The sequence below is a fragment of the Zeus faber genome (assembly GCF_960531495.2).
Source record: "Zeus faber genome assembly, chromosome: 4".
Taxonomy (NCBI): domain Eukaryota; kingdom Metazoa; phylum Chordata; class Actinopteri; order Zeiformes; family Zeidae; genus Zeus; species Zeus faber.
The window spans coordinates 12,635,065-12,648,845 of record NC_137191.1 but is presented as its reverse complement, the minus strand read 5'-3'; the positions used below and the strand labels follow the sequence as shown (position 1 = coordinate 12,648,845).

General features: G+C 50.3%; 2 protein-coding genes across 3 annotated transcripts in view; one reads left to right on the top strand and one right to left on the bottom strand.

Annotated features, from left to right (window-relative positions):
• pkd1a (polycystic kidney disease 1a) overlaps positions 1 to 13,051 on the top strand; it is a gene marked incomplete at its 5' end in the record, with an annotated part of 74,744 nt that extends 61,693 nt beyond the window's left edge. The window contains 21 exons of the mRNA XM_079999046.1: positions 103 to 298; positions 446 to 616; positions 761 to 904; positions 1,026 to 1,236; positions 1,763 to 1,889; positions 2,094 to 2,213; positions 2,483 to 2,532; positions 2,875 to 3,089; positions 3,926 to 4,004; positions 4,110 to 4,225; positions 4,439 to 4,641; positions 4,866 to 5,060; positions 5,452 to 5,591; positions 5,720 to 5,850; positions 6,195 to 6,285; positions 6,408 to 6,506; positions 6,720 to 6,891; positions 7,028 to 7,318; positions 7,783 to 7,917; positions 8,609 to 8,935; positions 9,365 to 13,051. Coding sequence (XP_079855172.1) covers positions 103 to 298; positions 446 to 616; positions 761 to 904; positions 1,026 to 1,236; positions 1,763 to 1,889; positions 2,094 to 2,213; positions 2,483 to 2,532; positions 2,875 to 3,089; positions 3,926 to 4,004; positions 4,110 to 4,225; positions 4,439 to 4,641; positions 4,866 to 5,060; positions 5,452 to 5,591; positions 5,720 to 5,850; positions 6,195 to 6,285; positions 6,408 to 6,506; positions 6,720 to 6,891; positions 7,028 to 7,318; positions 7,783 to 7,917; positions 8,609 to 8,935; positions 9,365 to 10,390 — 4,239 coding nt within the window. The 3' untranslated portion in view covers positions 10,391 to 13,051. The remainder of the gene's footprint in view (positions 1 to 102; positions 299 to 445; positions 617 to 760; positions 905 to 1,025; positions 1,237 to 1,762; positions 1,890 to 2,093; positions 2,214 to 2,482; positions 2,533 to 2,874; positions 3,090 to 3,925; positions 4,005 to 4,109; positions 4,226 to 4,438; positions 4,642 to 4,865; positions 5,061 to 5,451; positions 5,592 to 5,719; positions 5,851 to 6,194; positions 6,286 to 6,407; positions 6,507 to 6,719; positions 6,892 to 7,027; positions 7,319 to 7,782; positions 7,918 to 8,608; positions 8,936 to 9,364) is intronic.
• Positions 13,052 to 13,703: 652 nt separating this feature from the next.
• tsc2 (TSC complex subunit 2) overlaps positions 13,704 to 13,781 on the bottom strand; it is a 28,195-nt gene continuing 28,117 nt past the window's right edge. For both annotated transcript variants that reach the window (XM_079999233.1, XM_079999234.1), the window contains one exon: positions 13,704 to 13,781. This exon is cut by the window's right edge and continues 653 nt beyond it. The gene's annotated coding sequence lies outside the window, so the exon portion shown is untranslated.

Genomic DNA, 13,781 nt, shown 5'->3' with positions numbered 1-13,781 from the left:
TCTCTCTCCCTCTCTCTCTCTCTCTCTCTCTCTCTCTCTCTCTCTCTCTCTCTCTCTCTCCCTCTTTCGCTCTCTCTCTCTCTCTCTCTTTCTCTTTCTCAGGAGCGCTCCGGTGCCCCCAGCTTGGTGGTGCTGTTGGTGTGTGTACTGGGTCTGCTGTGCTACGCTGTGGCCGCCGCCATCCTCCACAAGCTGGACCAGCTGGACCTGCGTCGGGCCGGCGTGGTTCCGCTCTGCGGCCGAGACGGCCTCTTCAAATATGAAGTCCAGGTTAAAACCGGCTGGAACCGAGGGGCAGGTGCGTCATTTGGGTGGAGAGACAAAGCGGGAGCGCACACTGGCGATCGGAAAGGGCGGCAATACATTTGCAATTGGAGTTCCGATAATGAAGCAATTGAAAACGGACAACAACCGCAGGATAATGCCGATTTTATTTGACTCCCAGGCACCACGGCCCATGTGGGCATCAGTTTGTACGGCCGAGAGAGCCGCAGCGGCCACCGTCACCTGGACAGCCGGGGAGCCTTTGTTCGCAACGCTCTGGATATTTTCCATATCGCAACGGACACCAGCCTGGGCAGTGTCTGGAAGATACGGATTTGGCACGACAACAAAGGTACAATCTTGTGTCTGTGCATCCACACACAAGCATACACGAACACACACACACACACACATACACACACACACACACAGTTCTTATTCTTGGGTACTGTGGCAGTGTCGGAATTGATTAACACAATATTAACCCAAAACTCAGGTCTGTCCCCGGCATGGATGCTGCATTATGTCTTGGTCAAAGACCTGCAGTCAGGAAGCAGCTACTACTTCCTGGTTGAGGAGTGGCTGTCTGTGGACAACGACAAGACGGAAGGTCGGGTGGAGATCGAGGTGGAGGCCTCCGGTGAGAGCTTGAGCGTCACGCAAACCTTGCTTTCAATTTGGAGACGAACCTTTGTTTATTCGAGTTCTGTGCTGTAACCGCCTGACACCTCCTGACTTCCTGTTCCCTGCGGCCCCTCCAGAGGAGGTCGTGCTCCATCAGGCCGGTCGCCTGCTGCAGTACGAGCTGCAAAGGGCAGCGTGCGAGAGTCACCTGTGGCTGTCGCTGTGGGAGCGGCCCCCCCGCAGCCCCTTCACCCGCCTGCAGCGAGCGACGTGCTGCTCTCTGCTGCTGCAGCTCTGTCTGCTGGCCAACACACTGTGGTACAGCATGGTGGTGGACAAGAGATATAGGTATGTGTGTGTGTGTGTGTGTGTGTGTGTGTGTGTGTGTGTGTGTGTCAGATATACCTTCATGTACACTTGCACTAGCAGGTCTTGGATGCCCCTGTTATTTTGTTGAATTCCAATGTTTTGTTTACATCATGTTTACATTATCACTGTCACTGTGCGGCATGTGTGTTTACACCCTGGTTCACCTAATGTGATTTGCGTTGTGCTCACAGCGACGCACATCGGCCTAGGGCACCACACAAGGGGCCGGTATTCAAATTCTTCGTCTTTCTCATGATCTTAAGCGACGGTGCACTTTGGGCACTTTTACCTTCAGATCGTCACATGCTACACGTTGGGTGTTCAGAACGTCCGAATTGTGTCGGGGTTTGACGCCAGAAATGCCTAGGTCTTGTCTCCCATCTCGACCACTGGGCTGCTGCGGATGTCCTTTTGCATTCAGTATGTGTCAGATGCGGGGGGCGGGGTTAGAATCAAACTGAAGCCTTTCGACCCGGCTCCTCCTCCTCCTCCTCCTCTGCTGCAGCCCCAGGGCGTTGTCCAGACTGGCATCTCTGAGCGGGGAGACGGTGGCGGCGGGTGTGGTCAGCTGTCTGGTGGTCTATCCTCTCTACCTGCTCGTCTTCGCTCTCTTCAGAATGAGCCGCAGCAAGGTACCGCGACCAGCGCAAAACAAACACGACTCTTGAGATTTCCACGCCCCACAGCAGTTCAAGCACACCACTAATGATGACGTGTGTGTGTGTGTGTGTGTGTGTGTGTGTGTGTGTGTGTGTGTGTGTGTGTGTGTGTGTGTGCGTGTGCGTGCGTGCGTGCGTGCGTGCGTGCGTGCGTGCGTGCGTGCGCATACACATCAGTGTGTGTCTGTTGAGCAGCTGCCCCCCCAGGTTGACCAGGAGTCGCTGGAGATCGATGACTTTCTGGATAACTCCATGGGAGGGAGTTCCTTCCTCTTCTTTAATGGAATCCAGGACGAGGTGCAGCTCGCCTTTCATTGCACCCTGCGATGCAGCGCGTTGTTTTCACTCTCAGAGCAGATTGGAACGCAGGGAGATTTGAAACGTTTGGATTTTGTGAGCTTCCAGAGACAGGACCAAACGGAATTAAACATGAGATGAAAAAAGAGGAAAATAAAAAATCGTAGAAGCCAGACAACTCCAAAGTGACAAATAATGAAACCTTTTTGGCAATTTCATCCCTGATGAACTGTTATTTTCTGTTTCTTTTTTTTTTTTTTTTTTCTTAGACAAACTCTGAGGAGACCAATGTGGACTTGCAGACGCCGTCCACCAAAAGGTGAGGTGGTGCCACTCGGAAACGGAGAGTCATCCGCGTACCGTATGAGAAAGTGTGATCAAGAGAAGGAGGATAAGATACACATCAAATGAGTGAATGGGTTACAGTGTGCATCGTGTGTGAGAGAAAAAATCTAATGCTAAATAAATTGAAGGAGATAACAGCGAGTATGAGAATATTAACATTATATTAATATGCATTTAAAAATTGAGCCTGACATCTATGTCTGTCTGTCTGTCTGTCTGTCTGTCTGTCTGTCTGTCTGTCTGTCTGTCTGTCTGTCTGTCTGTCTATCTATCTATCTATCTATCTATCTATCTATCTATCTATCCACCCATCCAGTGTTGAGAGTTGGACCCTGGCGGATCAGGATACGGAGGACAGTGATTGGCCGGAGCTGCTGAGTGATGTGTCGGTGGTGGGCGGGGTGGGGCTGGGGGCAGGGCTGCCACGGCTGAAGAGGGGTCAGGGGAGCAGGCACCTGGGCGTTGACATGACCTTTAACCCCGAGGACGAGGAAGGAGCAGGACAGCGCAACAAATACTTCACCTCTTCAGGTGATGCCTCGGGGACACTGCACGACTCACAAAGTCGTGAGATCAGCTGTACTGTTCACACGACACGACGTTCTGCGATCTTGAATCTTGCAGTCGTTGTGGTTTGCGCACTACACGGCTGATCAGCAACAGGCGGTCACACATTACACGATCTTCCACCAGGAGGAATCCACGACGAGTCTTGTCGGGTCTCCAAACTATGTTTTGTCACGAAAACACACGCGAGAATTGACACCAGAAATGACGCGATACAGTTAGCCGGACAGGATTATTATTTTTTGTTCACTGCAAAAAAGAAATAAATAAATAAAAGCAGAATTTAAATAACAAATATATAATAAATACAGACAAGTAACAAATCCAGAAAAGTAAAATAGGTATGTTGTGTGTTTCTGACTGCTGCTCCGCTGCACTCCCGCCTCTCCTTCGCGACTCCTCCCCTTCTCCTCGCGCCGTGTCTGCTCTCGTTGGCTGTAGAGTCACTGCGTCACTCGCGACTCAATCCCGATGCGACCAGATATTAAACCCGCTTGATATCTCGCCGGCGTCTGCGAGCCATCGGCCAGCGGTCGTGACGGGTTCCCACCACACTCATCGTCGTGAGCGGGAGCGAGCTGCGATGTGCCGCGGCTTTGCTCGGCGTTCTCCAGACCCCTGTCGGCGAGCGGAAAAAAATCGGACCAGAGTCACTTGTTCTGACCTCGGCGTAACCAAGCGAGAACACACACACACCGGTGTTCCCTCTTCTTACGGTGGACGTGCGCCAAGACCACGTTTACGATTCGCTTTTTAACGGCAGCGCCTCTGCTCACTTAAGCGAAATCTTTCACACACAGACGAGGACCTGATCAAGCACATCCTGACCGACGGGCAGAACTTCTTTCCGCAGCCGGATGAAAGTGAAATGGCTGACCTGTAAGTTACCAAAGCCCGAGAGTTGGGATGCACCAAGCCTTTTGAGATTCAAAGCCTTTGTGCACAGGAGTCTTTCTCTCGTTGATCTTTTCCTTTCGCCCCAAGTTCAAGCATTTTTGGAGACAAGACGGAAGTGATTCTCCTGCAGAAGATGAACGAACCTCAGGCTTCTGCATCGATCAGAAGAGACCCCCCGAAAACAGCTTTCACCTCCAACACAGGTCCGTGGGAAGTAGACTGTATGTGTTGGTTTGATTGATTGTGTTATTTGTGTGACTTCCCAATTGTTCCCCGTCGGGCTTTGATCTTTTCTAGAGTAAAAACACTTGACACATTGACTTTCCTCATAGACTCTATTATCGAAATAATGTATATATCATAGCAGCGTCTTTCTTCTCATTAAGTACATTATTAACAACTTTGTCATTCTCCAGTTGTGACGGATGTGTGTCGACCGAGGCGGCTCCCTCCCTACTGTGGCCGCGCTGCCCTGTGGGGCAGCTGGGCGGTCCTCGCTCTGTCCGGCGGGATTTCGGTGTGGGCGGGGCATGGGTTCAGCCAGGGTGTGGCCACCATGTGGCTCATTTCCTGTTTTGCCAGCTTCCTGTGCTCCTGCCTGCTGTTGGAACCTATCAAGGTAGGGACACGCATGTTGTCTGTACTAACGTCATGCACAAATTCCCAGTACATATAAATTCACCTGGCAAAGAAAACCCTGAAAAATAAACCCAAAAAATAATCAATGAACAATAAAGATTTCGCAATATACAATAAACCTAATTATAAACAATAAAAATAAACAAAATAATTGGTTCCCCGGGGTTTATCAATCAGCACCGATCATCCCAAACCGTCTCGCAGGTGGTGTGTGAGGCGGTGTACTACGCGGTCTGCGTGCGGAGGCTGCGTCCCGAGGACCAGGACGTGCTGGTGGAGTTCCCCCGGGTGGAGCGGGTGGTGCAGCGCGTCCCCAGGGTCCGGCCGCCGCAGGGCTTCGCTCTGTCCCAGGCGCGGCACCAGGCCCGCAAGGTGCACATGCTGCACTCCATGCTGAAGGTGAGGAGCTTTTACTCCACTAAATTTCAATTTGGCCAGTGTTTCTTTGTTCGGATTTGAATTTATATATTTATATAAAAAAAGTGTATCCTATGCTATTTTTATTGGAAATTATAATCAGGACATGCATGACCACCCGTCTGCAGGAAGAAATGCACAGTCGGTAATTACTCTGTTATATTGCTGCTATTGCTCTGCTATATCAAGGCACTGGCAAGCGCTTTTACTTTGAAATCATTTGAGTACTTTCAATAGCAAGTACTTATATACTTTTACTGAAGTAGACATGGGAATGTGATACTTTTCCTTTGACCATCCGTTGAGTTGTTTTGTGGTCCGAGCGGGGAGGCAGATCTTGTTGTGACATCCTGTGTTTGGTTCCCATCTTTAGAACTTTCTGGTCTACATGTTCTTCCTGCTGGTGGTGTTGCTCCTCAACTATTCGGACACGGCCAAAGACACACACAGCCTGAGACTGCGCACGCAGCTGATGCAGACGCTGCTCACACCGGAGTACCGCAACATCAGCAGGTACGCGCGCACACACACACACACACACACACACACACACACACACACACACACACACGCTAGTATAAAACTTGAGCAGCGAGCACACGACGTACATGTCCTAACGGGCGCCTCTTTCCAACCCGCAGCCGAGGGGACGTGGTGGCGTGGCTGAACGGCTCCCTGCTGCCCCGCCTCCTGGACGACTCCGCCCTCCTGGAAGACACGGGCAGCGTGTTGCTGGGCTCGCTCAGGCTCAGACAACTCCGGCACGCGCGCGGTAAGTCGTGCGGCCACCTACATGCTCACGTGGGATCCTGCTTGTTAAGCTGTTGAGGATGAGTCACTCAGAGCCTTGTAATCAATACATCCGCCGTTTCTTTTCAGCCTTTTCCTTTTACGATTTCTTTGCCAGCAGCCAAGGAGTCTTGATTGCAGTCACCTAAACAAAGCAGCTCAGTGATATAAAGCACATTCCCGGTTTTTGCAGTTTCCACATTTTTTCTGGTGACCTCTACCGCAGTTCCAGACCCACCTCAGGCGTTGCTGCTACGACTCACAATCAACGTCCTTCTCCTAATTGAAAGATTTTGTGCAAACGCTGTCTTTTTTTTCGCATCCCAGGTGGAATCGGCATCGACGTTTCCGGCGACGTGGGCGACGGCAAGGTCGAGTCCCTCAGCGAGCGCCATCCCGCGGCCGCCGATGCCGACCTGTAAGGAAACGACGGAAAATACAATCAGGTGTTTTTTACCGGCACCTTCCTGAAACCTGCCTCCAGTTTAACACCTTTCCTGAAAGTCAACATGTCCCTGGCACCTGTCCCCCCCTCCACAGGGCGTGGCCTCAGGGCTCAGTCTACCCGCTGAACAGAAGCCTGGAGCAGGCTTCAGCCGCCGTCCGAGACCTGCAGCAGCTTCGCTGGCTCAACCACAGGTGGGGGTCAAAGTTCAAACATGAGTTACAAACCTCGTAGACGGCTGTGAACGAGGGGGTTTTAAGGCGAAGTCGAACTTAAATGATCCTTCTTGCACAGCGGTCAAAGTGTTTTGGGGGATTGGAGATTTTCATTGTGTTCAACTCAGAGCTCCCAAACATAGACCTGGGTGGCAAGTGTTCCGTTGGGGTATGAACGTCTTGTCTTTCCAGGACCCGTGCCGTGTTCGTGGAGTTCTCGCTCTACAACACCAACACCGACCTGCTGGCCGTCTTCTCTTTCCTGTTCGAGTTCCCCGTCTCCGAGCGCGCTCAGTCCAGCCTCGACCTTCCTGTCGTGCACCTGTGGCCGATCGCAGGCCTGGACCTGCAGCTCCTGCTCACGGTAACCTCCTCGGGGGGGCCCCCCTCCTCCGGCCAGGGCGACATCGCCGCGCGCTCTTACCCCATTTTCCCTCCGACTCCGTTCGTCCTCGATGGCGCGTCTCCCTAACCGCCGTTCCCCCGTGTTTGGAACTCAGATTGTCCTGCTCGGCCTGGTGCTGTACTTCCTGGTGAGGGGCATCCTGGGATTCCTGAGGGAGGGCTACGCCTACCTGCTGTGCGCCTGGCGGCTGTTGGGCGTCTGCAACCTGGCGCTGGCGGCGTCGGTCTGCGGGCTGCACCTGAGACGCTGCGCCGACGCCCGGCGGCGGTGGACGCTGTACCTGCAGCACCCAGCCGACGCCTTCACCGACTTCTACCCCCTGGCCAAGTGGAGCCAGACCTACACCGTCATGGCCGCCCTGCTGCTGTTTGTGCTGGTGCTGAAGGTGAGAGAGAGAGGAAAGATCTATCTGGGGCTTGGTGTCGGGGATGAGATTATGATTTCATTCATTGTCAAATCAAATCTTGTTTATTCTTTATTGTTCATTACTTGTTTTTTAGGTTTATTGTTTGGTTAACTGTACTTGTTTATTGTTCATGTTTAGGGTTATTATTTATTAAAATCAACATTTAATCTATTCTGATTGATTCTTAGAGGTTCATTGTAGATTGTCAAATATTCTGCTAATTATACGGTTTCGTAGCACATTGCAATTTTTCTTAAATATTTTTATTATTGTGACTGTTTTTTTAATTGCCTATTATTTGCCGTCTGCCCTGCATGACAAAAATATTCAATACAATATATTCAGTCATATACAGAAATGCGATATTGAAATTAATGGTGACAATGGTGATATTTAATTTAAGCAGAAAAGGAATTGATCTCTCTCTCTCCCCCACTGTGCAGGCGTCCCACCAGTTGCGGTTCCTCCGAGAGTGGGCCGTGTTTGGCAGAGCTCTGCGGCGATCCGTCTGGGAGCTTCTGGGAGCGTCTCTGGCTTTACTGCTGCTCCTGCTAGCTTACTCACATACAGGGCACCTGGTAGGACCCTGCTGCTGCCACGCACACATCCATACACACACACATTAGTACATACATACACACATACACACACATCCATACATGCATTAATACATACATTCATAAATACATACATACACACATATACACACGTGTATACACACACACACATACATACATACATACATACATACTCATACATACATACATACATACTCCTAAATAAATACAATACATACATACATACATACACAAAGTGGCAACTTTCACACAGTAGAACTCACAACTCACATCCTTGAATTACAAACACTCTGTGTTTTTATGACATTTTTAAAAGTATTTTCTGTCTTCTGGCGTCAGTACACTCAGCTATGATCCACTTCCAATACATTTAGATCTCACTTTGTCTCTGGAACCATCTTTGGAAAATGTTCCGACAAGGCATACAAAGTTGTATGAAAACACAATGTTGACAACAGTGTTCTAATGAATGATGTTCAAAAGGAGCGCAATTCCTCTTTCATCGTGGTGCACTCACTTGCCACAGTTTTTTTGTTTTTTTTTTATGGTTAACTTTGAGTTCTCGGCGCCTGGCTGCTATGAACAGGGAAGGAGCTGTGGCTACAGACCAATAACATTTACTTTGTTTTGTTTTGCGGCGAGAGTATTGGGAACCGACTTGGCTCTTGTCTTTCTGTCTCTCTCCCTGCAGCTCTTCCACTCTGTAATTGACGGCTACGGCAGCGTGGGCTCCGCCTGTCTGTCTCTGCTCAGCGCCGGCGGGCGAGGCCTGCTGTCCGGGCGTCCCGTGGAGACCACCGCCGGTCCCTCCAGCTCGGCCTTTTCGCTGGCGTTCCACGCCAGCTTTGCCGCGGTTCGGCTGGTTCTGCTGTGGCTGGTCACCTGCGTTCTGCTCCGGAACTACCGCCGGGCGCGTGCGGAGCTGTACCGCCCCGCGGTCGATCTCCAGGACTACGAGATGGTGGAGCTGTTCCTCCGGCGCCTGAAGATGTGGATGGGTCTGAGCCGGACGAAGGAGGTAAAAAAAATAAAAAATAAAATCGACTCCCGTGTCGTAACTAGAGGCTTAATGGCAAACGCCGCGTGCTGCTCCCACGACGGGTTCTCGCCGGAACAGAAAATATCGGAGACAAGGCTCCTCGGGGCCCGGGGAGGAGAGACTTAATGGCTTTGTCTTGTTTTAGAAAATTGAGTGGGCAGTCCCCCCGCCCCTCCCAGGACTTTGATTTTCATCTGGTACAATGAAGAGAGGGCAGGATTCAAAAGAAGAAAGCTGTGGCTCAATATAGATTAGATGACGTCAACTCCGCTCTGGGAAGAGCTCCGATGAAGCACCGCTGAGAATAATTCCCCTTTCAACGAACTCTGACTTTGATTTCCTCGTCTTGCCTTTTTTCCCCCTTTTCCTCATTCGCTTCTGTTTTTCTTCTCTCCCTCCCTTTCTCAGTTTCGCCACAAGGTGCGTTTCGAGGGCATGGAGCTGCCCCCGTCCCGCTCCTCCTCCACCAGCGACTGCAAGTCCCTGTGCCTCCCCCCGCTGGACGCCCCGGAGTCCCCCCCGACGCCGGACAGCGTGGACGCCAGCTCGGAGGCGTCCTGGTGCCAGGCCTCCTCCAGCCCCTGCAGCCTCACCGAGGCCCCGGGCATCGGGCTGGGCCTGGGCCTGGGCCTCGGCCTGGGCCTGGGTCCCGGCGTGGTGGTAGGGGGCGCGAGCTGGAGAGAGAGGGCCGAGACGGAGGCGTCTCTGAGGAGGCTCCTCCCCACGCTGGACGCCCTGCTGCAGCAGCTCGACCGCGTCACCGTGGCAACCGAGGATCTGTACCACACGGAGTGTCGTCTGGAGCGCGCCCAGAGGAGGAGGCGGGAGAAAGGGAGGGGAGGGGGTAGAGGAGAGAGAGAAGGCATCCAGGGAGGGGGGAGGTGTGAAGAGGTACAAGGAGGGAAGCAGAGGGGGGAGGAGAAGGAATCTGGGTGGAGAGACAATAAGGGCAGCGGAGAGAAAGACAGAGGGAGCAAGAAGGGGAAGAAGAGGGATAAAGGTGGAGGTATAAAGGGCGGTGAGAGCAATGTTGCAAAACCCAAAAAGACTCCGGTGGCCACGCCCGTTCCCTTATCTAAACCTGGACCGTCCTCCGCCCCCCACGCAGATGCTCCGCTCGGACCCAGCCCGGGTCCCTCCGTCGCCAAAAAGACCCCGGCACCCAAAACCCCCACCCCCCATCCCACCCCTGTTCCTCAGAGTTTGGGTACGCCGGACCCGGCTCCGTCCGCCACGCCCGTGTCTCCCCCGCCCGCCGCCCGGGCCTGGGCCCCGCCCAGGGAGCGGGAGACGTTCCCCCCCTCCAGCCTGTTCAACCACCCGGCGCACACCACCACCATCCCCACGCGCAAACGCAAGCGCAAGCCGCCGCCCCTCAAGAACAAGGTGCACCCCAACCCCGTCAGGCACCTCCCCGGGCACCCCAAGCCCTGAGGGACCCGGGAAATTAAATGAGTCCGAATGAACGAGCGAGTGGATGAATGGACGAGTGCTGGGTTGAGGATGAGAGGAGGTCGTCAGGCAGCAGGTTTTGTCTCCAAGTGCCCCTCTCGAAACCCAGAGATTGAAATGGAGGTGGATGACGGGAAGCGAATCGGGAACAGAGAAGGGAGACGCCCTTTTCGAGGGGACGCAGGGAACCGCGCGGCGTCGAGAGATCTGCGATGTATCTCCTGTGGCCGAGAAAACTAGAAGTGAGGTGCAGGTCACCGGGTGCTAAACAAACTGGTCAGGAGACGTTCGAACCAAATGGAGAACCCCTCATGTCGTCCGTGTTGTCCCCCTGTTTCCGCGGACCGAAGCCTGGCCCCGCCCCGACCCCGGAGGCCGGGCGGGGCCGTCGACAGGAGCGCAGCGTTGCGCTCACCCCAACACCAGCAAACTGGTCCCACAAGTTAACAAGGCAAGACAGTGCGTCAGTATTTTGAATTTTCTTTTGTATCTCGGTTGTTGTTGTATTGTTTCATGGAAGCTACGTTGTTCGGGGGTTTTTTTGGGTTGTTTTTTTTTCTGTCACCATGGAAACGTTCGGAGTATCTGCAAAACAGTCATTTCAACTTTTATTGTAATTTTTTTTTTAATGCATTCAGAGATATAACAGCGGTGTACAAAATACGCGGCCCCCGCTCTCGGTACGGCCGTTGAACTTTATGGGAGGTAGCGATAGCGGAAGGTTCAGGTTTTCCGTCCTTGGAAGTTGAGCGGCAAAAGGAGAGGACGGAGGGGAATGTGAGCGAAGGGGGAGACGCAGGTGGAGGAAGGTAGATGGAGGCGGAGCATGCGCGGGCAACAAAGGAAAGACGCGGAAGAGACGGCGCGAGGGAGACAACGGGGCCGGCGAGCGTGGGGATGGTGTGCTTTGGTATCAGGGACAGACGGACGGACGGAGGTGGGAGGTGGGAGGACGGTCACCCGCGCTGCGTGAACGCGTTCCATTCTTACAAATGAAAGTTTCTTTTTTTTTTTTTTGGAGTTCCTCTTCTGCCATCAAGCTACAGGTCAGCGTCTTGAATCCTTCCGGAAGAGGCAAAGATACGCGTAGAATTATCCGGATTATCTTTGCAGTGGGGTGTTTGTGTTGTATTAATTTAAAAGCACTTTTGTTTCTAATGTACAGTACGTCCTGTTTTTATGGAGGATTGTGTTTTGTAAGTTCTTTGGTATGAAGCTCAAACTGCAGCTTAACCGGGAACGTCGACAAAGCTTTGCATCATTTATGCACCCAGACCTTTGACATACCAAGTTTTTTAATTAATAGCACTTTATTTTTTAGTGGAGCTGACAGCCAAAACCATATTTAACTTTTTTGTTTGTTTGTTTCGTTTTCATATGTAAACAGCTACATTATAAAACAAATGAGTATCGACAAGATATTGGAGAATTAGCTTTTAGTTGTCTTGAAACGTGTTCTCGGCAGTGATTTTTGTTTGTCTGTGTACTTTATGTGTCGTATTCCAACCCACGTACTTCCCGTGTCCTGTGGGCAGATCTCAGGGACCCTTTCATTTCACCAAAACCTAAAGAGGAAAACACAGTCCATACATGGGGCAGGGCGGGGCGGAACAATAGGTATGGTGATAAATTTCAGTAAAAGAATATATTTTTAACAATATGGTATATATATATTTTTTATATTGCTTCATGTAAATGTTCAAATTAGTCATGAGAGCGGGTAACCCTATTTTCTAACTAAAGCAGGGAGGTGAAAAACCAAGTTCCAGTTTGTTTGCCTCGCACCGTGTCAAAAACAATTGCCTCCAGCTTTCTCGCCCAAAACCCTGGAAGTCATTTCTTAATTTCTATGAGTGTCCGCCTGATGCCCGAATGACAACAGCTATTGTTTGAAACATCTCCATCGGTGGTTGGGGAAGGAGCATTTCATTAGAAGCACAACTCTATTTAAATTATCCAATGCAACAGAATCCATCAAAATGTTTTTTTTTACTTTTAAATTCTTGTTTCAATTTGTGTAATGCGCAGCATGTTATTTCGCACTAAAAATAAAATTGCATTCTATGTGTGTAAATATAGGTGTGTGTGTGTGTGTGTGTGTGTATGTATATATATATATAGATATAGATATAGATTATCTATATCGATATCGATATATATCTATATCGATAGATAGATAGAGGTGTTCCTTGATGTATATATTGTTCCTTTGTATGATCAGTATTGTTTATGTACTGTGTTGATTCATAGATCAAGCACTGGCTTTCCAAACCCACAGTTTTTCACATTTTCAATATTATTTTTAGCTCTGCACATACAAAGCAGTATTTGAGCGCACTCTGAAAATACTAGTTCAAACAAACACATGAAGACCTGATGCCCCCGCAGACCCTCATACACCCTCCTTGAGAACAACTTGCAGCGTATCTACCAAAGGCTGCTTGCTTTTTTTTGTTGAAAGGCATTTTTACGAGTGACATGTACGACTTTTCCTTTTTATATCAGTGCTTTTACAAACTCGTCATTGAAAGTGTCATTGTTGTTTTTTATCATACAAGTATCTCATGTATCATCTTTGGCAAATTTAGCACTTCTCATGCTTTTGCACTTGACAAAGTTGAATAAAGAGTTTGACAGCTAAAATACATTGGGATACTCTGTTCTTTGCTGAAGCAAACAAAAACAGTGGTTTCTGCAAACAGGACTTCAATTGAGAGATGGCACAGATTCCACCCCCATTACTGGCACTGGGTTGATACCAGTGAAAACTGCTGAATTGGATCACGGAAATAAATAAAAGTGAAATTCTGATCTATCCACTGAATTTAGCCTTAAATATCACAGAAACATTTTCACAACATAAAACGAAGTGAAGTTGTTCACCGGATTACAGCAGTAGTCACATGTGGCCTAACGTTACCATGGCGACAATACACCCGCCATTCATCATAGGGTGTTGGGAGTCGTCACGATGTCGCGCTCAAGGCACAAAGAAGCGAAACAGAAAGATCTGTGAAGTGAACGGACGGAGGGGTGGCACCGGAAAACTTCAATGCAGCTAACCTGATAAATTACAAGCAGAAGCGTCAGTTAAAGGAATTCAACTTGTGTATTCATGCTGCAGCTGCTGGGGGAGAGAAGGAACGCCTCGAGGAGAGTTTAGAGAGAAATATTGGATCGGCATCTACATTTTCGAGATTTCATGATCAGTATCAGGAGGCAAAAATGGCCGCCGTGCCGTCGCTACTTCAATCAGAATAAATACATTCTGGAACATGGATGAGAAGTGAGGGAGATTCAAGGCGCTGGGATAATAATGTGACCTGAAATGCGACAAAACTGATGACAAAACCCAAATACGGCCCTTTTTTTT